We start from the raw sequence: 23,331 nt of genomic DNA on the forward strand, positions 1-23,331 counted from the left end.
CTCCCGTCTCTCTCTCTCTCTCTCTCTCTCTCTCTCTCTCTCTCTCTCTCTCTCTCTCTCTCTCACTCTCCCTCCCTCCCTCCCTCTCCCCCTCTCCACTGATTCAGCATGCAGGTTGTGCTTGGGGTTGATGGTTGTGGTGATCAAAAGTTGCTCCTCCACAGAGAAGCGCTGGCCTTTTTTTGTTCCGAGATCACATCCCCGAGATCAGACAGTTCTTCTCTCCGTTCGCTAGTCATTGGCAGTACAATGGCCTCTTGCCATCGGTGTTACTGCACTGTGTGTGTGTGTGTGTGTGTGTGTGTGTGTGTGTGTTTGATATCCAGCATTCTGAGAGCGCTTTAGAAAGAAGAGCATGAACAGGGTGGCTTTCACTTTGATGTTAAATAGGAGTATTTCCTGGGCTCCACTCCCCCGTAGGCGCGTGTGTGTGTGTGTGTGTGTGTGTGCGCGCAGCGAGTGGCATTTCTGATGACCTGCTTCTGGTGGGCAGGAAGGGCTTTTGCGTAACCTGGTAACCCTGGAGGAATGCAGGCCGTGTTGTTGGGCTCCACGTGGAAACACCACTCCTGTGGGCGGCGAGGGGGCACACTCAAGTCGTGTGTGTGTGTGTGTGTGTGTGTGTGTGTGTTGCAATTGTATCTCTTGGGTGGGACCTTGAAGGCTTTCTCGATTTAATCAAAGCATTTTTGTGTGTGTGTGCATATGATTTCAGAGGGATGGAGTGTGTGTTGGCAGCTCTTTCTGGTATTTAGTGATGTCTCTGTTCTGTGCAGCAGCTGACTGCACTGTGACCTGGCATGGCCTGTGGAGAGATGGGGGGGGGGGGGGGGGTTTGTGTGTGTGAGCGTGGCGTCAGCTCTAATGTGTCAACGCACGTGGAGACTCAGCAGCAGCGTTTCCATGGCAGCAGCACAGACGCCACCGCAGGCGCCCTTCTCATACACCCTCCCCCTCCTCTCCCCCCCCCCTCCCCCCTGCCTCGTTTGCTATTCTGAAGAGGATGAATGGGTATGTGTGTGTGTGTGTGTGTGGCTAAGTCTCTCTGTGTGTATGTGTGGTTATCTGAGAACAGGAAACAAGCCAGTGAAGGGAGAGTATCGGAGTTTGAGCCAAAGAGGGGGGGCTGGGAGGGTGGGTCAGAGAGAGGCTCTGACTTTACGTTGAACCCTGGATTACACACACACACACACACACACACACACACTAATGCTGATGTTGAGATCCTGTTTCAGTGCAGGCCCTTTGCATGTTGAGCCCGGTCAGAGTTCAGTGCAGTTCATTGTGGCTGAAGTTACATCCACACACACTAGCCCTATTTCCCCGTACTGCTCTATGTAATAAGCCCTACTACATGCAAGGGCAACACACGCGTATGTGTGTGTTGTGGAGTATGGATTTCTCTCTGGTGGAGCTTGTAGAGAGCATTGCTGAGAACCGTGCCCGGTTAGAAGGGAAGGGGAGGGTAGGAACACCACCACCACAACATGGCTGACTCTGTGCAGTCTGGAGTTTTCCCTCACAAACACCACGGGACGGACGGACAGAGAGCCCTGAGTGCGAGGAGAGTCTTGTCTCGCGCTGAGTTTGTCCGGAGTCCGGAACCTTCTACCCCTGGCTCCTTCTTAGAGGCTGTTAGCTCGCTAGCTGCTGAGAGACGCAGCCTGTCTGTGTCGAGGCTGCTGCACACAGCACTGATGCTAGCACACAGAGCACAAAATGGCTGCCGTGCTCACTCTCTCCCTCTCTCACACACACATGCACAGGGTTGCAGCTGAAGCTCTACGCTCTCTGACTCTTGTCTGTGTTTTCATTTCAGTTTAATCTAGTGATGAGAGAGTTTGTGTGTGTGTGTGTGTGTTTGTGTTTTTGTTTTTATGTAGTTTATTTGGTGTTTTGTGGTTGAGGGGCTGTGATTAGGAAGTGTTAGAGGAAGCTGTGTTTGCTGTGAGGAGGCTTGCATTCAGCCAGATACATGACTGGGCTATTGTAGTGTGGTATGTTGTGTTGTGTTAGACCCTCCCCTTTCTGTGTTTGTTTGTGTATTTGTTGTTGATTGAGCTGTGTTTTCTTAAAGGCGAATTGTGCCGTTTTATTTTCTTTCTTGCTCATACCAGAGAAACACACACACACACACATGCTCACACTCACAGTAACACTCAGACACACAGAAACAAATACTTAAAAATATATATATTATTCTGTTCCTTCATACCTTCTTTTTTGTACTCTTTACGCCTTTATGGGTCTTCCCTCTCTCCCTCTCTCTCTCTCCCTCCCCCTCTCTCTCTCTCTCTCGATGAATGGCCAGTGTGGGTTCAGTGGCTGGCCTGGTCAGTAATAATGTTGCGGGCCCGGAGGCTCTGAAGTCAGCACAACGGGGACTTACCGCCTCTGCTGCTGCGTTGCAATAACAAGCTCTGCAAATCAATGGCTGTGCACCGAGCGAGAGGGAGAGAGATGGGGGGAGCTGTGTGTGTGTGTGTGTGTGTGAGAGAGGGTAAAATTGTGCTGCCCACATTTGACTGAGTAGATGTAGCTGTACCCTGACATTTTGTACTTTAATATTTTTTGTGTGTGTGTGTCGTCATTGTGTGTGTGTGTGAGCACACACATGATTTAGGAAGGCTCTTGTGACGAGGAAAAAGGAAAGTGTATTGCGCTTTCCACATTTCATTTACAAAGTGCCCTGCTGTGTGTGTGTGTGTGTGTGTGTGTGTGTGTGTGTGTGTGTGTGTGTGTGTGTGTGTGTGTGTGTGTGTGTGTGTGTGTGTGTGTGTGTGTGTGTGTGTGTGTGTGTGTGTGTGTGTGTGTGTGTGTGTGTGTGTGTGTGTGTGTGTGTGTGTGTGTGTGTGTGTGTGTGTCAGCCCTTGTCAGACACAGATCCTCATGTCGTGCGCTCAGTGCTCCTGTGATCATGACCCCCTTTACTCCTCCTGACCTTTGACCTCCTGTCTGTACCTCTCTGCCATAACACCTCACCTTTGACCTCGGGGCTCAGGGGGGTCAGACGCACCCCAACCCTGACGCCGCCCCACCCCCGCGCCCCACTTTGACCTTCATGGCACCAAGGGGCACTTCTATTCTCCTCGGCTCATTGCACCAGTCCTGCTCTGTGGCAGTGGTCCTACCACACACTCGTCAGATGACTGGTCTTGTGATTGTGTGTGTGTGTGTCTTGGAGAGGGGGATAGTCAGGTGACACTGCTTACTTGTGTAGCGGCTGCTGTTGCTTTGGTGGGACTTCATACGCTGGCTCTTAAGGGTCACATGGAGGGGTCTGTGCTTCTCCTCTCCCCTCCTCGCCTCGCCACTTACCTTCTCTCCTCTTTTCTCTCCTCTCCTCTCCTCGCTGCCACACCTCCTCTCTCTGCTGTATTCTCCTCTGCTCTCTGTTGTCATTCATGTGCGGTGGTGTCCCAGATAGTTCCTCCGTATCCTCGTCTTCCTGTACACGGCTCTCTTTGCACGCATCAGTGTGAAGTCGTGTCCCAGATAGCTCCGTTGGCAGATAAACCATACAAGGTCTTGTTGTCGTTGTTTGGGTCTTAGGGAGAAAAAAAAAAAGCTTTCTTGGATGCCAGCATTAAATTCGATTGGTAAACGAAGCGAAGCTGCCACCTCAAGTCTCCATAAATAGTGAGCATTAACGGGCACCTAAAGAATGAGCTATACCAGGGGCATATGGACTCATATTTATTTGTTATACTTCACTAAGTAAGAGAATAAGTAGATTGTTTGTCGTAGAATATGAACAATTGAAACACATTGGTCTATGTGGGATTCTGAACACTTACGAAAAATTACAATTTTTTTTTATTTTTTTTTTAAGAGAGAATGAGCCATACCAGGGGCATATGGACTCCAGGGGCTTTTAACCTGCAAGATGAGCTGTTCTGTGTTAAGGGCTGTTATGAGGCTGCCTTTACCTATATCGTCTTCTCTTTTTTCCTTTTCCTTTTTTTCTTTTTCTTTTCTTTTGATATGGGCCCCATTATTTCCAAAAACGAAGTGCTGTTAAAATACCATTTTGCTATGCCATATTCAGGCTGATGTGTATGCTTACACATCAGGCACACACACACACACACACACACACACACACACACACACACACACACACACACACACACACACACACACACAGAATCAGAAAGTGTGAGGCAGGACTCAGGAGTTGAGTGTAGGCGTCTGGAGTTCCTTAGTCAGGTCTCATTCTCTGCCCCTTGTTAGTGTGTCTACACACACACACACACACACACACACACACACACACACACCCTCTCTGCATCAGCGTCCTCCTGTCTCTCCCTCTGGGGTTCCTCCAGCAGGTCACGGCCCAAAAATAGCTCGGGCGAGCGAGCGAGCGAGCGAGCAAGCACGCGGGCGCCGTTTCAACTCCAGCGCTCATTCCCTCGCTCGCTCGCTCGCTCACTAAAAACCGCCGGCTGTGGGGCCCGGGCCAGGACTCCACGCTGCCAGAGTTCTATGGGAATACTTGGCCATCTTCCAGACAGCGTGTTTTCCTCCGCCACCCCCACCCCTCCTCTCCTCACCCTCTTTCCCTCCTTCTCTCCCTCCCTCCCCTCCTGTCCTCTCATTTCGTCCTGTGCTGCCCTCCCACCCCCACCCCCACTCCCACTTTCACTCCCACTCTCTCTCTCTCTCTCTCTTTCTCTCGCTCTCTCGCTCTCTCTTTCTCTCGCTTTTTTTTCCCCCTCGTCTTTCCCGGCTGTGATCTCACTGGCAGATGAGCTTGCATTCCTGGCGAACACATGGTCTGCACGTGAGTGTGTAAACACTGACACACTTTCAAATGCATGGACACACGCTCACACACACACACACACACACACACACACACTCACTTGCTGCCCCTACTGTTGCACTAGCTGTTGCCAGATTTCTGATGGGTTTACCTTAATACGACCATTAGGAGGCAAGAAGAGAGTTGTTTTTGATTATTTATTTAGGTTAGGCCCTCATTAATTATCTCATTTGTTTATTTAAAGAAGACCTGGCAATGCTCACAATGACTGATTCACTCCCATTCATCCTTGAGCTTTTGACAGTTGAAGTCCGTTACCTTGTTTTTAATTTAGGCTATATTTCAAGCTGTAGCGTAATAATCACTTAATTTGTGTTTTGAAGTATACATCATGTGCGTGTGTGTGTATTAACTTTGGTGTAGACACTTGAATAAGTGTAAGCTTCTGTGTGTGTTTTCTAGAGCAGGCAGCCCCACTGTGTGTGTGTGTGTGTGTGTGTGTGTGTGTGTTTGTGTGTGTGTGCGTGTTTCTCTGATGCTTCAGGCTAATGACTCAGCGACTGTCGAACTGTTAGCCACAGCAGCGGGCGTCCGCTAATGAAGATCTCTTTTAATATGGTGTCATGATCATCCAATTAAGAGAGCCATTATCCTGGCCACCGGCCCTCCCGCCACCCCTGGGATACACACACACACACACACACACACACACACACACACACACACACACACACACACACCTCTCCACTAAACAGACTCGGAGGAAGAGAGGCTTTTGTTTTGGCCTTAAATGTATTATTTAGCTCCTTTTTCTTGTTATTCTCTCTTTCCTCTTTTCCTCTTCATCTTTCTCTCTTTCTCTCTCTCTCTCTCTCTTGCTCTCTCTCACTCTCTCTGACCCTGTTTACATGCAGTCCCTCTAAAACATGGCTGTGCTGTCAGTAAAGTGTCTGGCTATACCACTACCTTGGTGTAAACCGCAACGTGTCTGCCGTCCACTTGGGATCTCATGGCCCACGATGCATTTTGACTCCCAAGTGTAAACAGGGTCTTTTGTCTTTACTTGATTGTCTCTCTGTGTCTCTCTCTCATAAACACTCACTCACACATGCAGACTTTCTTCATCTCTTTCTCTGAATCCCTTCCTCTTTCTTTCTATCTCCCCATCTCTCTTAACTCACTTCCTTTCCATCTTTCGCTCCATCTTCAGTTTAATAGAGGGCATGTGGCACGAGGCTCAAGGCACAAGGCTGCTCTTTTCTTTTCTTCCTTTCTAATCTGAACATTTGACAGGTTATCTTTGCCCGGAAATTCAAATGCATTATGTGGTTTAAGGGGGCATTACTGGTTCAATAAGTGAGTGTTTTAAAGCTGCCGATCTCTCTCTTGCTCTCTCGCTTTCTCTCTCTCCATTTTCCACTCCCTCTATAGAGCTCAGGATCGTGTCGTCAAATTGCTAAGAATCACAAAGAATTGTGGGACTATGTACACGGCAAATACTGTACAGATAGATCATAGATTCAGCTGTAGTGAATCAAACACTTGCTTATCACTCATTTTAATTGCAGACATAAACGGGATTGAGACACTTGTCTGTCATTTTTGTTGTTTAAAGCACATCCGTTATACGCTAGAGAATCCTGATATGCATCAGTATAACACATAGACAAACACAACCCGTCATCAGCTAAGAGCATCCAATGGGATAGGCATGACTTGACGTAAATGTAGACACATTTTTTTGCCTACTGACGGGTTCAACATGTAATCACAAGTTGCTGCGAATTGTAACTTGATACTTGGGCTTTTCTTGCTGGTTGGGGGAGTACATGTTTATGAATGTGTTAATGACTCAAGTGGTGGTGATTTGCCATTGTTTGATCATTGATTTAATAATCAGATGATAAACGTCTCTCTCTCTCTCTCTCTCCTCCATTCCCCATTTCTCTGTGTCTCTCTCTCAGGATCTGTCGGGCTCAATAGACGACCTCCCGACGGGCACGGAGGGCGCCCTGAGCCCTGGCGTGAGCACGTCGGGCGTGTCCAGCAGCCAGGGCGAGCAGAGTAACCCGGCGCAGTCGCCCTTCTCCCCCCACACCTCGCCACACCTGCCGGGCATCCGTGGGCCCTCGCCCTCCCCCTCCGGCTCCCCTGCCAGTGCCAGCGCATCCCGCTCCGGACCGCTCTCGCCCGCCGCTGTGCCAGGTGGGTGCTGAGAATGCCTACCACACACACACATACTCCTACATGATGATGATGATACATACTTTATTGTCCCCAAGGGAAATTTGTCTTGGACTCATGCGCTGCTGACAATGCAAACAATCAAAACTCACAAAACAGACAACACAGCATAAATAACACATTACAGACTGACCCCCCCCCCCCCCCCCACACACACACACCTAATTGCACACCTCCCATAAACATACATCTGATGCATACATCTTTTCATTTGAACATAGTTATTACAGGCTCCTTGTTATCAGGTGGAAACTCAGGTGGCACACACACACACACCTTAGTTTGCATCATGGTCTACCTGCTTGTTGGAAGGGTTGGTACAGCACTCTTTCTGCGCAAAGAAGCATATTAAGTAAGGCAGGGGTCTCAAACTCAAATGAGCTGGGGGCCACTGTAACCAACATCAACTGGTTGGGGGGCCGCATAGGTCCCCCCCCCCCCCCCCCAAGTCTGTGGTTTACGAAGGTGTAAATACTGTATAGCCTACCTATCTAATCAGCATATGATGTCATGACAACTACCTCGAATTATGCACCTCTCAGTAAATACTGAATGTTGAACATATTTGAGCAGTTTTACTTTACTTTTTTTGTCCTTTCCCCTACATAAGAAATTAACAGCAAAACAGTAAAATGTAACAACAGTAAACTATGGCTACACCTACTAGGCTACTAACACAACGCTTTTGTATACAATGAAGTAGCCTGGTCAAATCAGTGCCTGTCAAGTGACTTTGTAATTTTTCAGCTGTCTGTACGGGGTCCAGGACACTATCATCTCAATTACCTCTGGCACCTCCATTATGTTGGGCTGAGGGTCGAAGCATGGTAGCCGCTAGAAAACACTGTCGTTCACTCAAAAGACGCACCTTCACAGACGCACCCAGATCACTGTCAATTACGATCGATCAGAATCTCCAAAAGGCAGACATACTCCAGAATCAGAGATGTGAATAACAGACCCAAGACCTCATGAAACGTGATTTTTTGTTTCAACATTTGATGTATTTCTGCTTCAGATTGTGCAAAACTATGTCCTGCATGCATCGCTTTTGCGTCATTGCAAACCGCACGTCTCCTGCGTGTAGTTTAATGAGGGGGCTAGTTCGTGAAAACGTTGCTTGAATCGAAACACTTGATGTCTAGCAGGTGGAGTCTAGGCTACAAATGAGACTTGTCACCGTACCTCCCGTCTGTTTTAACCCGTGTCGTTTATCGCATAAAAAATACCCTCAAGGGGCGACTAGGCATTATTATTTTGACAGAAAGTTGCGGGCTGGAACATGTTGCAAGTAAACAATTGCTAATTCGTGTTGTTGTCACGAGCCTGAGCTATGGTAGCGCAGCCATAGACCCCAGCCCACGATTGTTACAAACTATAAAATGCCCAGATGCATGCGCGGGCCGCACTAACATTAAGCTTCGACTTCAGGCCGGGGGCCGCAAAATATCATCTCGCGGGCCGCAATTGGCCCGCGGGCCGCGAGTTTGAGACCCCTGAAGTAAGGGATAACGGCCGATGAGGTGACCTGTTTGATGGAAATAATGGTGGGGTGGGGGCTTAGAACTCTGGCGACATGCGCAGCGTGGAGACGGAGGTGTCTCCGCCGAGACATTATTTCCATCGAACAGGTCCCCTCGAAGGCCGTTATCCCGCCTAACTCCTGTTTTTATTTCATTCCACTGTTGCCTCTTGTGTAGTGTTCATTTCCTATTATAATGTAAACGTTAACATCGCTAAAACGGTCTTGTTTGTAGAACTACTTCTTTCCGCCACATATCAACTAATTTCTAAACTTGCAGGACAAACTGCCATTACTAGTTCTAAATGGATGGTTGCTACGGCCAAACGGCAGTCGTTAGTTCTATCTCTCCCGTTGTCAAGTGGGATTCGGATGAACCTGAGCTTTAAAACATCGCTATTCTACTAACCTACATGCCATCCAGCTACCTAAAATCCACCTCCATCATATGCTACCATGTTACTATGTTCTTAACATCTGTATTTCAGTTTGGATGCAACGTAATGGTTCATTTAAACTTCACAAAGAGTTTGACGGATTAATATTCAAGTGCGATACGGCCAACAAATTGGGACTGCTTCAAAGGTAGCCTGTTATACAAAGTTAATGGCCACCCCATCAGCCATTCAGAGAAGAGAATCCCATTGTTAAGGGAGATGAACTATCATTAGGCAGCAAATGTTCGAAACGCTCATGTGATGAGTGTTTCCTTAAAAATGCACACAGTCTTGTACCTTTTTGCCTTTTTTTTTTTTTGCTCTATATGAGATGTATTTCAAGTCACGTCATAGCTGGTCAGCCTAAAGCAGGGTGTAAAACTCTTTATATACAGATTTTTCCAAATGTCGATTGGAGAAATTAATGGGAAACCAAGCTCTCTCGGAGGAGGGGCAGGACTGTTGAGCTATGATATTTGCTGTTCGATTTGTGGATTCTATGCACAAGTGAATATGCCTTTTTAATCACGCAGAGGTTCAAATCAAAGCACATCGATTCCCTTCACACAGTCAGAGCGCACACACGCCATTGCTCAGGCTGTATTATATTTCGGTGACCCAATATGCAATATATTCCTTTATAGGGATTCCCAGATTTCTAGCAGCCTTGACCACAACCCCCTCCCCGTTCTCCCAAACAGGAAACCAGATGCCCCCCAGGCCTCCTAGCGTGCAGTCGGACGGCATGCTCCACTCCTCCATGAACCAGCCACCGATGGGGCAGGACCGGGGTAAGTGTGTGTGTCACACACACACACACACACACACACACACACACACACACACACACACACACACAGACAGAGCACAGATGGCAGTGCACTGTGGCAGGATGCATGTAAGCGGCCTACCTTCACTCCCCCTCTGGCTGGCTCGCCAGAGGCTGTTTGTATGTGTGCTGACAGACCGTCAGTATGTGTCCTGCTGCTGGTGCTTGTCACACTTAGCTTCAGGGTGACCCTGCAGACTGATGGTTAAATGGTGTTGTCTTGTTGAATCCCCATCTCATCTGGGAGGTAATTCCAAGTGTGTGGTTTAGAGTTACTGTAACTCAACCAGAGTAGTAAACCTTCTGAAAGAAGTACTCTATGGATTTATTTTGCCAGTGAAAGAGCCATAGGACTCCTATTAGGAGGTTTATTAGTTGCTGTAATTATCCTGGGCTAAGGGCCGTTCACACCAGAACGATAACTATAAAGATAGCTATAATGGCATAAGCGTCCAAACTGACCAGCCATAAGTGTGATAAATGGTAGCTAGAACAATGATTTTTTGTTGTTGTTACCGTTATACTTATTGTTTTTGGTGTGAGCAGTGTTGATGAAACCACTTATTGAATACCGAATGCCACCCTGGTGCTCTGCCCTCTGTGTGTGTGTTGCTCGAGCACCTCCTGAGTTTCCCTCTCTTTGGGTCGTCCTCTGAATGCTTGCAGCTCGCTCGTTATTATGCTGCACCATCACCCTTCTCTCGGCCGCTTAGACTCGGTCTCTCTGTCCTCCTTTTACCTGATCTCATGCTATCTGTCCATCCATCTTCACCTCTGTGTCACCTTTCTCTCTGCTGTTTCCTTTTCTTATCTTCTGTTTTATCCGTTTGCTTTTTATCTCTTTTTATACTCATCTCCCTCTATCTCTATTTGTGTGTGTGTGTGTGTGTGTGTGTGTGTGTGTGTGTGTGTGTGCGTGCGTGCGCGCAGTCTACATGAGGAACCCTCAGATGCCTCCATACGGCTCGCCTCAGTCTGGCTCTGCCTTATCTCCTCGCCAGTCCTCGGGAGGCCAGATGCATGCTGGGATGGGTCCCTACCCACAGAACAACTCCATGGGTAACTACGGCCCGCAGGGAGGCCAGTATGGCCCGCAAGGTATCCTCTCCTAAACAGTGTAGTTTTCCTCAAAGCACACAAAGTACCCCAAAGCCCCTATTTGTAAACATCCCCTACCAGCAAGGTATGCCATTTCATAGGAGGCTATCCCAGACCCACATCCTAATCAATGCAGTGCCCTCATTGTACCTGATCCCAAATGACCCATCCTAGACAGTATACATCCCTCAAAGCACCTGATCCCAATGGCCCATCCAAGACAGTATATCCCTCAAAGTACATTGTCCCAATTAGGGCTGCACAATTATTGCAATCGTAATTTGAACCAATGCAGTTATGGAATTTGATTTGCTAAGTTTATGATTTTTATTATATTCATGTCCTCCTTGTGACGGGCAGTGGAGATCACCAGTCAGGAGTGCTGTGCTTCTCATATGCTTCTCTAGCCATATTCACCAATCAGAAGTGGCACTTGGAGACATTTGGATTATTGAAATAAATCTTTCCATGGGGCACGGGCAGGGCAGACACACACACACCCAGAGACCCAGCCGTTCACCTGGGCCTCTCTCTCTCCCTCCCTCTCCAGGTTATCCCAGAGGACCCGCTGGCTACGCTGGCATGCCCAACGCCAACTACGCCGGCCCGGGCATGGGAGGCTCCATGAACCCCATGGCTGCGCAGGGCGGAGGGGGACCCTACGGGGGTATGCACCCAGGGCGGATGGGCCCGGGGCAGATGGGCGCTCGGCCCTACGGCCCTGGCATGGGCCCCAACATGGCCGGCATGCCCCCGCAGGTGCCCTCGGGCATGGGCCCGCCCCATGGCATGAACAGGAAGCCACAGGACGCACCGGGAGCCGCGATGCATCATGGTCCTCCCACTAACTCCATACACAGGTAAGAGGCTCGGCTCAGTGTTGTTTCTAAGACAGCAGGACCGACAGCAGCTGGTAGTTCGATTACCCTCGGGAGTTATCCCACTGAGAAGATTTAAGAATATGATAGTGTTTTGCACTTTTGATGCACTTGAATGTGTATAATATTATGAATTGGCATTATGCCATAAATTGACGCAAGCAGTACGTTTGTATACAGTAAGTTGGGCTGATTTTAACTATCAAAAGTTTTGTGAGTCAGTGTGTTAGTATGCTTTGTGTATGTGTATAGTTTGTGTGCTGCTGAGTATCTTTCCTTTAAACTTGTAGTGCATCATCATCATCACTATCATCATCATCATCATCATCAAGATCAGCAGCAGCAGACTGGACAGGAGTAGAGATGAGAGTTAAGAGAGCAGGAGTTGAGTTCATCAGAAGGTTCAGAGGCGGAGAGGTTCGGAGAGGTACAGAGAAAGACAGAAAGAGACAGATCAGGGCAGACGAAGGTCTGGGTGGCAGCCATCCACTACTAAGTAGGTTCATTACAGGAATGACCATTTGTGGGCAAGTTGTGTGACGTGACTGGCTAGACCGCTCGCACCACATTTGGGTCCATGTGCCTGCAGCGACCCGGGTTCCAGTTTGACTCTAGTCATTTCCCAATCCCATTTCCCATCTCTCTCTTCTACGCTCTTCCTGTCACACTCCTCACTGTCCTATCGGATTAAAGGCATACAAAAGCACACCGCCCCAGCACCGCCTTCATCACCAATGTACTCAGAAGAGAACCTGGAAGCACACATCTGTGAAGTCGATTTAAAGAAAACAAAAGAGATACCGACAACAGCAACAGCGGTCATCACAAAGATTAAACATTTCTTCTCTTCTTCCAGGCCGCCAGGCTACCCGCAAGGCATGCCGCAAGGCATGATGGGACCTGGGTCCCCGTACTCCGCACCCCTCAACAGCATGCAGGGGATGATGAACCAGGGAGGGCCCTACCCCATGGGGGGCAACATGGCCAACAACACCCCAGGTGAGCTCTGCAACCTGCCCCGGCCTCCACCTGGTTCTCAGTGTGCTTACGCTCACATGGGCACAAGTTCATATTCCTCTGTGTAGCTGCTGCTCTGCATCTCTGCTTATTTACATTTACTCCTTTGGCAGACACCTTTATCCAAAGCAATTAAGGAATACAGCAATAGAATTCCATTTAAGCATGTTAACATTTAAACTGCTCAGCGACAGCAACAGAATAAGATTTAAGCTTCAGTGCTGAGCCTGGTATCTTCTGGTCATTTCCAAAACAACACTGGACTTGGGATGCTTCACATGTGAATTGAAATGTTTTATTAAATAGGCTAATAAGTCTCAGCAACATTTGAAGCCTTTGAAATGCTCCCGAGATCCAGACTATGTGTGTCTGTTCTGCATGCCGGTTGACTCTGACTGTCTGTGTCCGCCCTGTTAGGCATGGCACCCAGCCCAGAGTTTGGTATGGACGTGAAGATGAACCAGGCCCCGAAGATGAACAACAAAGTCGATGGCACCCCTAAGACTGAGTCTAAAAAGGTATCGTACAACGAAGTGGACGCCACCCCCAAGACCAAGCCGAAAAAGGTAGCGTTCAGTTTGGCAGGGTATTTTAACCTTGGGAGTGAAATCAATGGAAGACAGCTTTAGGGTTGTCTAGGACCCTGTAGGGAGCCCCCCACCCCCCCTCCTCCACCTGAATGAGTTGGAGTCGATCCCTCACCTGACCGTCACCGGATGCGATGAGAAGGAAATGGAGAAATCTATGGGGGAGGCTGATGAGTATTGGCAGCTACGAGAGTCGTAATGCGAAGCCTCTGTTCCAACCTCTCCCTCTCCCTCTCTCCCTCCCGAGGTCTCCCCGTAGTTTTGTAGGTCACAGTAAAACAGGCTGCCTCGTAAAAGCCAGACATTTATAGAAGTGCGTCGCCCTGGAAGGATGTCAAGCCATCTCCCCTGAGCAGTCTCCTTTTTTCTGTTTGAGTGTGTGATTTACAAGCAGCGTGTGGAGAAAGAGAGACTCTCTCCACCTTAGACTCCGATGAGTACAGAGTCACTTTTTCTGAGATTTGAGGAGACAGCAGTACTGCATAATGGCTGTGTCATGTTTTCTTTGGCCTTTTATTTTGTAAATGAGCCTTTGAGAAGAAAACGCTCTAAACGATTAGCAGCCACTTTCAGTGCTTTGAGGAGCCGGTGGAGCATACTTAATAGAACTGTGCATGGGGGATTTTGTGTTGGATTTGTAACATCGCTGAAGAAAACTGTCACTCTTTAGAGCCGTTCTTCAGCTACAGGTCAGCGGAAAGCTTAGCGCTATCCTCGGTTTGTTTTGTGCCTGTCCATACTCTGTCCTGCCCGTCATCAAGTTAAGACAGCAGATTGGTAAAGGAGTGTGAAGCCGCTCACACGCTCTCTGGGTGTCTCTCTCTGTTGCTCGACGTGTTGCAGAAGTCCAACTCGTCCACCACCACCAACGAGAAGATCACGCGGCTGTACGAGCTGGGCCCGGAGCCCGAGAGGAAGATGTGGGTGGACCGCTACCTGGCCTTCAGCGAGGAGAAGGCCCTGGGCATGACCAACCTGCCCGCTGTCGGACGCAAGCCCCTGGACCTCTACCGCCTCTATGTCTCCGTCAAGGAGATTGGCGGACTCACACAGGTAGGGGAACAGTTGATCTGTGTGTGTGACTTTATGTTTATGTTTATATGTGTTGCTCTATGTGCTAAAGAGTGTGAAAATACTGAAGAGTGTAGTTTCTAAGTGTGTTTGGTTGTGTTTGCGGGTGTCTTTGTAGTAGTGTGGTTGCGGTTGCGATCGCTCCTCCCAGACCACCAGGAAAGTGGTTTGAATGATGGGATCATGGTGCATCTTAGTGGCTGATCACACTTTAGCACTGTACACTTCCCATCAAATCACCCAAGAACTGTTTAAGCTAAATCCAAATGAGGTCAGACAAAATGGTGAGCAAAAGGAACTTCACTAACTGTCAAAAGTCAGGCTCACAGAGAAATGTAGAAGTGTAAAGGCCAGTGCTCACTGGCGGCGGCTTACACGCGTCAAGTGATGCCAAAGTTTACAACTCCATTACTTTGAATGGAGCAAAGCCCACTGGCGGCATGTCGACATCAGATTTTAGAAAATAGTTCAATCTCGAGTGTCAAATTCTTAGATGCAAATGTCGCCACCAGTGGGCGTTGGCCTTGATGGTCTACTAGTGCTTTGTTCTACCAGGTGAGTTCCAGAAACAGCGGCTGACACGACACACTGTTGCCCCCCCATCCAGGTGAACAAGAATAAGAAGTGGCGTGAGCTGGCCACCGCACTCAACGTGGGCACGTCCAGCAGCGCTGCCAGCTCCCTGAAGAAGCAGTACATCCAGTGCCTGTACGCCTTCGAGTGCAAGATCGAGCGCGGCGAGGACCCGCCACCCGACATTTTCACTGACAACAAGAAGAACCAGCCCAAGATCCAGCCACCATCCCCAGGTCAGTGTTGGCTTGGACTGTGGCTGGACACAGCGAGGCTACATCGAGCCTGTAACTGAAGCCTTCGTTCACGTTGCGTCTGTTGCAACAATTAGCTTCCACTGTAATCAATGGAACTGGTGCACCAGACATGATAGTAGTGCGTACATTTGAAAAAAATTAGAACAGTCTTCTATAAAACTATTTTTACACTTCAGTATGTCAATGGAACGCTTCAGTTGGCTTCAGCCTCCCTGTAAGATTGATGTATGTATGTCTTTTGTGTTTTTAGTGTGTGTTGTATGCGTGCAATGTTTTGATGGATATTGTATGGGCTCCCTATCATTAGCTGCCAGTTGATCTACTGTGAAAAAGGGTTTTATGAAGAGTTATTCAATTGTCCATGTATCACCCTATTCTTTGTGAACCGAAATTAGATTAATGTGAGTGCATGTGTGTATGTTGTAGGGCTTATAATGATGGTCATAAAGGTTAATGAGATGTGTTTGTGCAGCTCAATGGAGACCTTTGGCAAGCAGTAATGCGACACATTTGGAATGTGACGTATTCCTGAACATCACTCAAGTGTGTGTTCTGGAATGTATACTCCTTCAGCTCTGTGTGTGTGTGTATGAGGGAGTTTGTTTTGGAGAGTCAGCCCCTGTGATGTGGTACTGGTGCTCAGCGGGCGAGAGCCAGCTTTGGCCACGTGCACAGGACGCCCCAGCCTCTCACAGCCCTGTGCCAGCATGGGCACTCCTGGCCAAGCCCCGCATATTTGGGTGGGGGAGAGGCCGTGTGCGTTTGTGTGTGTGTGTTGGCAGCCCAGCGTGGCGTCAGCAGAGGGGATTCCTGTGTGTGTGTGTGTGTGTGTGTCGGGCATGGGAGAGCTCTTCTCCTGGCACTGGGTCAGGGATGCAGAGCTTATGAGGCAGAGGCTACTCCTTATGCACCCTCTATCGCTCTCTCTCATTCATTCACTCACAGACACACGCACGCACACACACACACACACACACACACACACACACTTGCTCGCTCACCCTTTAGCACAGTGGCTTTATCTTTTCTCACACTCTTTTCTCTCTCTCTCTTCTACACTGCTCGCTACATGGCCCTGAGCTTCACGGAGACCCCCCTCCCCCCCTCCTCACCCCTTGAGATTAAAGCTCAGACAGAAATTGATGAATGGGGAGTCGGAGGCTTGGCGGTTTGTGTGAAGTCACACTTTTTCTTCCCCCTCCTTCTCTTACACCCCCCCCCCCCCCCTACACACACACACATACACACACTCCTCCTCCTCTTGAGTTCATGTGCCGTCACAGGAAATCCCTACAGAGAGAGGGAGGGAGGGAGAGCAAGAAAGAGAGAGGAAAAGGAGGAGCAAGGGGTGTGTGTGTGTGTGTGTGTATGAGAGAGAGAGAGTGTGGGTGGGAAAAAAATCAAAGGGAAAAAAAGGCGGCACGCTGCCTGAGTAAGTGTGTGTGTGTGTGCCCTGTGTGTGACCCTGCTTGTTTACACACTAATGAAAGGGAAGGCATGACTCATCAGACAGCCGTGCTAATGACTAGAAGAAGAACCAGCGCTGTCTCTCTCTCACTCTCTCTCACTCACTCTCTCTCTCTCTCTTTTTCTCTGTCTCACTCGCTCACTCTCCTTGCATTACACCCACAGACAAAGGCCAGTGTCTGAGCCAACAGCCAGTCAGCCGGCCACAAGGACAATCACAGTCCCGGCCTCCCCCTCTCACACACAAACACTCAGGGCCATTAAGTTGAAGTCTGTCTGCATTCTTCAAACATGTTTGTAAATGGACTTTCTCTATGTTAACTTTACTGGCTCTGACTGAAGCTGCGTGTGTGTGTGTGCGTGTGTGTGTGTGCAGACGCTTACACAAATGAAGATAATTTACATGATGAGTCAGAACTTTAGTATTTAGTGTTTTGAGACTGGATCTGATCTGCAACTTCTAGCTCATGGTATTGGGAGCCTGATAGAGTCTAGATGGGTGGAAGGGAATGACATTGTGTGTTCTTCAGTGTTCCCTGTTTTGTTTGTGTGTGTGTATATATATATATGTGTGTGTATATATATGTGTGTGTGTGTGTGTGTGTACACACGCATTGGCAACCTGTATTTGTACCCTTGGCACCCTGTATCTGATGTTGGTGTGTGTGTGTGTTCACCCTTACAGCGGGCTCAGGATCTCTCCAGGGCCCCCAGACGCCCCAGTCCACTAGCAGCTCCATGGCAGAGGGTGGAGACCTCAAGCCCCCCACTCCCGCCTCCACCCCCCACCCTCAGATGCCCCCCATGCCAGGAGTCAGGTATGTCACGATCCTAACCCTGACCCCCACCGCTGACCTCTTCACCACGGGATAGAGTTCTTCTCGGGCATGTTTTCTATAGAGAGTGCCGGAACCTGAGCTGTGCTGCCTCCTGATTCTGGGCGGCTTTGACACCTTTTCGATTTCGGAGAGTGGTGTGATAACCTTGCCCTGCATCCTGTGAGAGAAATCTCTCCCTCTCCTCTCTCGCTTTATGGACTTTTTCCTCTGAATTTCTTTCCCTCTTCTTCCTAACTCTCTCCTTTCTCTCTCTCCTTTCTCTCCCCTCTCTCTCCCTCTCTCTCATAACCATTCAATATCAAAGCACATACAGCCCAGAAACCTGTATCTGAATCTCTGTGTGTCACCATCTCCCCATAGGAGTAGTGTATATCTGCAGCCCAGAAACCTGTATCTGAATCTCTGTGTGTCACCATCTCCCCATAGGAGTAGTGTATATCTGCAGCCCAGAAACCTGTATCTGAATCTCTGTGTGTCACCATCTCCCCATAGGAGTAGTGTATATCTGCAGCCCAGAAACCTGTATCTGAATCTCTGTGTGTCACCATCTCCCCATAGGAGTAGTGTATATCTGCAGCCCAGAAACCTGTATCTGAATCTCTCTGTGTGTGTGTGTGTCCATCTCTCCTCTCGTCCAATAGGAGTAGTGTAAATCTGCAGGACCCCTTTGCTGATGGCGGAGACCCAGCCTTCCCCCGACGAAACTCCATGACGCCCAACTCGGGCTTCCAGCCTGGCATGGGCGGCCCGGGCATGGGCATGGGACCTTACGAGCCCAACAAGGACCCCTTTGGTGGCATGAGGAAAGGTGAGCATTGGCATAGGAAGAGCGAGAAAGGGCAGTAGATTTGGCAGGGTAGTCGGAGTGGGCAGGGTAAGAGAGTATTGGTTTAGGTTTCCATAATAGTTATCCAGGTGAAGTCGTAGAATTGTACAAATTCATGAAATTCGGTACATTCACAAGTTTTGGACCTAGTCCTGAAATCCTTCTCATATTCTCACATTGTTTTGAAACTATCCAAGTGATTTGATAAGAAATACACAAATTGTTCATCCCCCTCTCCCTGCAGCTGGGGAGCAGTTCATGGGTCCCAACCAGGGCCCCAACACCCCCATGGGGGAGCAGTTCAACCGTGGCCCCCCAGGACCCATGGGAAACATGCCCATGGCCCAGAGGCAGCAGTACCCCTACGGCCCAGGATACGACCGAAGGTACGAGCGGCCCACATTCACTCTGTCTGTCTGTCAGTCTAGCTGTAGCTCACTACACTTTTAGATACCCTGTTGGTATAATAGAGTGCCATTATTGCATCGCTGGAACAAATAATGTTTCACATACAGTCATTTTCTGTGTATAACCTGCTTTGTGCATAAGCCCCAGGACCGTGTTTGATGCAAGTTAAAAGAAGCAAAACCATATTAATACCATATTAACTGTTCCCGTGTATTAACCTCATAGCTGAAGTTATTTTGCAAAACCAATGTATAAGCCGCGGCTAATAACTGGGAAATTACGTAGAAGAGATCTATTCCCGTCATTACATGGTGTGCAGACCTGCCAACATGTACGCATTTTGCGTAGCGGGCACGCATTTTGACCTCCTAGTACGCTGGTACGATTTCATGCTCTAAACTACGCATTTCGTTTGATCTCGCATTTCGTCAGTGTCAGTGATGTTGATTCTGCGCTACAGAGCCACAGCCATAGATATAATTCACAAGGTCTTAGTACAACTAAGTAGTCAATTAATTTCGGTAGAGACCGTGCTATTGCAGATCTCAAAGGGAAAATATGCGTCTATTCCGAAAATAAACAAACACGCTTTTATTTTGCAACTTGTGTTCGCGGTTCTCATCCCTCAGTCACGCCATTCTAAAGTGAAAGTGTGTGTAAGCGCAGGTGCGTCAGAGGACAGGGGTGTCACAGCTGGTATAGTTAAACTTTGACAATTACTGTTTTCAAAACGAGTGAATTAGTACAGCAGCGTGTTTTCTTCTAATATTGCAAACGTTATCACTACAAGACCGCTAACCTTATGTTGCCGTCTTGAGTTATACGTAAAAATAGACGTAGCATAGGCTACAACGAGATTCTGTGATGAAGAATTCATTCATTTTGAACAATTTATGGTGTAAACGGTGGAGCGAATTCAGACAACTTTAACAGAGAACTTCATCAGTATATCAAAGGCTATGTAAATAAAAGATGAATGGCTCCTTAACTGGCATGTGCCATTCTACAAAAGCAATGATGATTGGCATGCTGAAATCTTTCAAAGAAACGTTCTATTCATCTAATATTCCCTCCTACAGGGCACAGTTTAACATGCAATGTGAATGAATACTGTTTTCACAACATTGTTAGTTGAGCAAAATAATCTTCAAGTAGCTTAGGCTGCAGGTTAAACATTTCAGATCAACTTTACAAATGCAAGCTTAATGTAGGCTAGTTTATAGGTTATGATTTGTTCCAATAGCCTATCTTGTCATACTTACTTCAGTAGTATATACTGTATATGCCTATATGCTAATAGGTTTCCATAAGGCCTATGACCTCTTCAAAAGCCTGATAATTCAGGCTCAGATATTGCCTTTGTTTTAAGGCCTGAACCATGTTCAAATAATAATAAAAAGACTTTTGTAGATTGCACACACCCAAATTATATTTTATGGTGAAGAGTAGCCTTTAGTAATTTGTATGATATTCTTTAATTAATATGCACCCCTCCACCCACCCACCCCCACAGACACAGACACACACACACAGACACACACACACACACACACACACACACACACACACACACACTCGTACACATATACATACTGTATACACATACAGAATGTAAGTTGGAGGATCCGGGGGTCCGAAATTTGGTCGTCGTCGTCGGCGGGGGGGGGGGGGGGGGGGGGCTTAGTACTCATAAAATTCTTTCAAGGTTGGCAGGTCTGGGTGTGTGTGTGTGTGTGTGTGTTCAAATGTTGCCACAATATCCGACTTCTGTCAATAGTGTCATGGAACTAGAACTTGTTATAATGTGAGAATGTGTAGCGTTTCTGCGTAAGGACCAAACATGTTAGTAGGAGCATCCCTCATTCTGTGTGTAAATGTCTGTTGTGCATGTGTACAGTTTGACACCCTCTCTCCCTCTCTCTGTCCGGTACAGGCCAGAGGCAGGCATGGGTCCTGATGGGGCCATGGGCCCGGGCTCTGCTCAGCCCAACATGATACCTCCCAATGCCGACACGGGGATGTACTCACCTAACCGGCCCCCACACCAGCAGAGGTGAGTGATGCGTGCGCACACACACGCACCGCAACCACACATACGCACACAACCACACACACACACACACACACACACACACACACACACACACACACACACACACACACACACACACACACACACACACACACACACACACACACACACACATACATACTTCAACCACATACACACATACACCTCAAGCACATACACACATACACCTCAACCACATACACACGTACACTTAAACCACACTCACACATACACACATACACCTCAACAACACACACATATACTCTCTCACACACACACACACACACACACACACACCTCAAGTTCACACGAGAAACATGACTTGCCTCAGCCATTGAAAGAGATGTTCTATTGTCAGTTGTTGTGTTGGGCTGTCAATTCTAGTATAAAGCAAAATAAACGCACTCTCGAATAAATCTTGGTATTTTATTGACTTGAAAGCATGAACCAAGACGGACACGTTTCGGCTAACAGCCGTCCTCCTGGTCCTGGGCTGTCAATTCTAGACATCTGGAAATGTATAGATGTATACAGCATTGTGATCATCTCTCCAAAAATACTATCAAAGCATATGAGACTGCATGCTGATGATTAACACTAAGCTTGAACAAGGACTATCAGATAAGGCTATTTTGAAAGCTTTTGAAAGTGTGTGCAAGTGCTTATTTTCTTGTGCACGGCTGTCCTAGAGGCTCAGACTCTGTGTCATAGCCAAGGCTGTGTAAATGTTGTTCTCCGTGTGGTATTTTTCTTTTAAAAGTGTTGTGTTTATCTGGAGTGTTCATGGTCTAACCCCTGGAGTCCTCCTTCTGCAGGCATGATTCCTATGGTAATCAGTACCCTGGCCAAGGCCCGCCCCCTGGTGGCCCATACCCAAATCAGCAGCCGGGAATGTATCCACAGCAACAGCCGGTGAGTGACACCTCAAGTAACTCATGTCCCTGTAATGCTTATTGCCAGTTGTGTAATTCACTTAGGGTGCTTTTAAAAGTTTTATGAAGGCATTCAGAAAAGCTAGCAGGCACTTGTGTTGATTACAGCCTAGTCATTTAAGATGGCTGGTTACACCTGAATACCCCAGAATACCTTATATTATCCTATTAAATGAGTGGTGGTGTTTGGGCTCTCATTGTAGTTACATCAGTATGAAATCTTATCATTTCGTTATAGTATTGTCATACTACTATTGTTACATTGTGCTGTAATACAATGCATATAATTTTCATGGCCTTTTGCCGTGATCTTTTCTGTCTGCTTTAGTGTTGCTTGATTGGCTTGATTGCTTGCATTGTTCCTTGCTTGTAAGTGGCCTTGGATGAGTCCTCTGCCTGAATGACTTATTGGACAGTGCAGTGTAGTTTTGTGCCTTGTTCCTGACTGGATATTTGTGTGTGTGTGTGTGTTCTGAGCAGAACTACAAGCGGCCAGTGGACGGAGGCTACGGCCCCCCGGCGAAGCGGCACGAAGGCGAGATGTACAACGTGCCGTTCAGCGGCGGGCAGCAGCAACAGCCTCCCCAGGGACCTCCCCAGGGCCCCCCCAATGCCCCCCAGTCCCAGCAGGAGATGTTCAACCAGTACAACCAGTTCCCAGGCTCCGAGCGCCGGCCCGGGGGACCACAGAACCAGTTCCCCTTCCCCTTCGGACGGGAGCGGGGTCCACCGACTGGCGGCAGCAGCGGTGGTGGAGGAGGGGGTGGCCCGAACGCCCAGCCTTCGATGCCCCCTCAGATGATGTCTTCTGGGCCCGACGGCCCGCAGGGTGCCATGTGGCAGGGGCGTAACGACATGAGTTACCCCAACTACCCCAACCGGCAAGGCCCGCCAGGCATGCCAGGGCAAGGCCCGGGGTACCACGGGATGAACCGCTCGGAGGACATGATGCCGTCGGAGCAGCGCATGAACCACGAGGGCCAGTGGCCTCCCCACATGAGCCAGCGCCAGCCCCCGTACGGGCCCGGAGGCGCCGGACCGCCCGTCTCGCGCTCCCTGCAGCCCAGCTTCCAGAACCAGAACCACATTCCGCAGGTGTCCAGCCCGGCGCCCATGCCTCGGCCCATGGAGAGCCGGACGTCGCCCGGCAAGTCCCCCTACATGCACCCGGGGCCGGCCAGCATGAAGATCCAGAAGGCCGGGCCCCCCGTGCCCGCCTCTCACATCGCACAGCCCCCCGCGCAGCCGCCACTCATCAGGAGAGACGTGGCGTTCCCGCCTGGATCCATAGAGGCCACCCAACCGGTCCTCAAGCCACGCCGCAGGCTCACCACCAAAGACATCGGTACGGGAGCTCGCTGGAGCTGCTTGGGACTTCTCCTGGGTGGTGGATTATAGTGTGGGGCGGAATGGTGCATTATTGTATAATCAAGAGAGATCCAAACCTTGGACCTTTTCATTAAGCATCGTCTTTGACACAATATTTGAAAAGTTTGAAAGTTAGTTG

At 48.7% G+C, this 23,331-nt stretch overlaps 1 protein-coding gene across 7 annotated transcripts in view; it reads left to right on the plus strand.

Moving 5' to 3' along the window:
- arid1ab (AT-rich interactive domain 1Ab) overlaps nt 1-23,331 on the plus strand; it is a 59,009-nt gene that overhangs the window by 31,135 nt on the left and 4,543 nt on the right. For 4 of the 7 annotated variants that reach the window (XM_062528781.1, XM_062528784.1, XM_062528786.1 and 1 more), the window contains 14 exons: nt 6,733-6,973; nt 9,673-9,762; nt 10,731-10,898; nt 11,449-11,758; nt 12,633-12,775; nt 13,211-13,359; nt 14,224-14,433; nt 15,059-15,260; nt 17,434-17,566; nt 18,229-18,395; nt 18,658-18,799; nt 20,755-20,874; nt 21,708-21,804; nt 22,305-23,169. In XM_062528781.1, the coding sequence (XP_062384765.1) occupies nt 6,733-6,973; nt 9,673-9,762; nt 10,731-10,898; nt 11,449-11,758; nt 12,633-12,775; nt 13,211-13,359; nt 14,224-14,433; nt 15,059-15,260; nt 17,434-17,566; nt 18,229-18,395; nt 18,658-18,799; nt 20,755-20,874; nt 21,708-21,804; nt 22,305-23,169 (3,037 nt within the window). The remainder of the gene's footprint in view (nt 1-6,732; nt 6,974-9,672; nt 9,763-10,730; nt 10,899-11,448; nt 11,759-12,632; nt 12,776-13,210; nt 13,360-14,223; nt 14,434-15,058; nt 15,261-17,433; nt 17,567-18,228; nt 18,396-18,657; nt 18,800-20,754; nt 20,875-21,707; nt 21,805-22,304; nt 23,170-23,331) is intronic. The other 3 variants (XM_062528783.1, XM_062528782.1, XM_062528785.1) reach the window with 3 other exon arrangements.

The sequence above is a fragment of the Sardina pilchardus genome, chromosome 24 (assembly GCF_963854185.1).
Source record: "Sardina pilchardus chromosome 24, fSarPil1.1, whole genome shotgun sequence".
Taxonomy (NCBI): Eukaryota; Metazoa; Chordata; class Actinopteri; order Clupeiformes; family Clupeidae; genus Sardina; species Sardina pilchardus.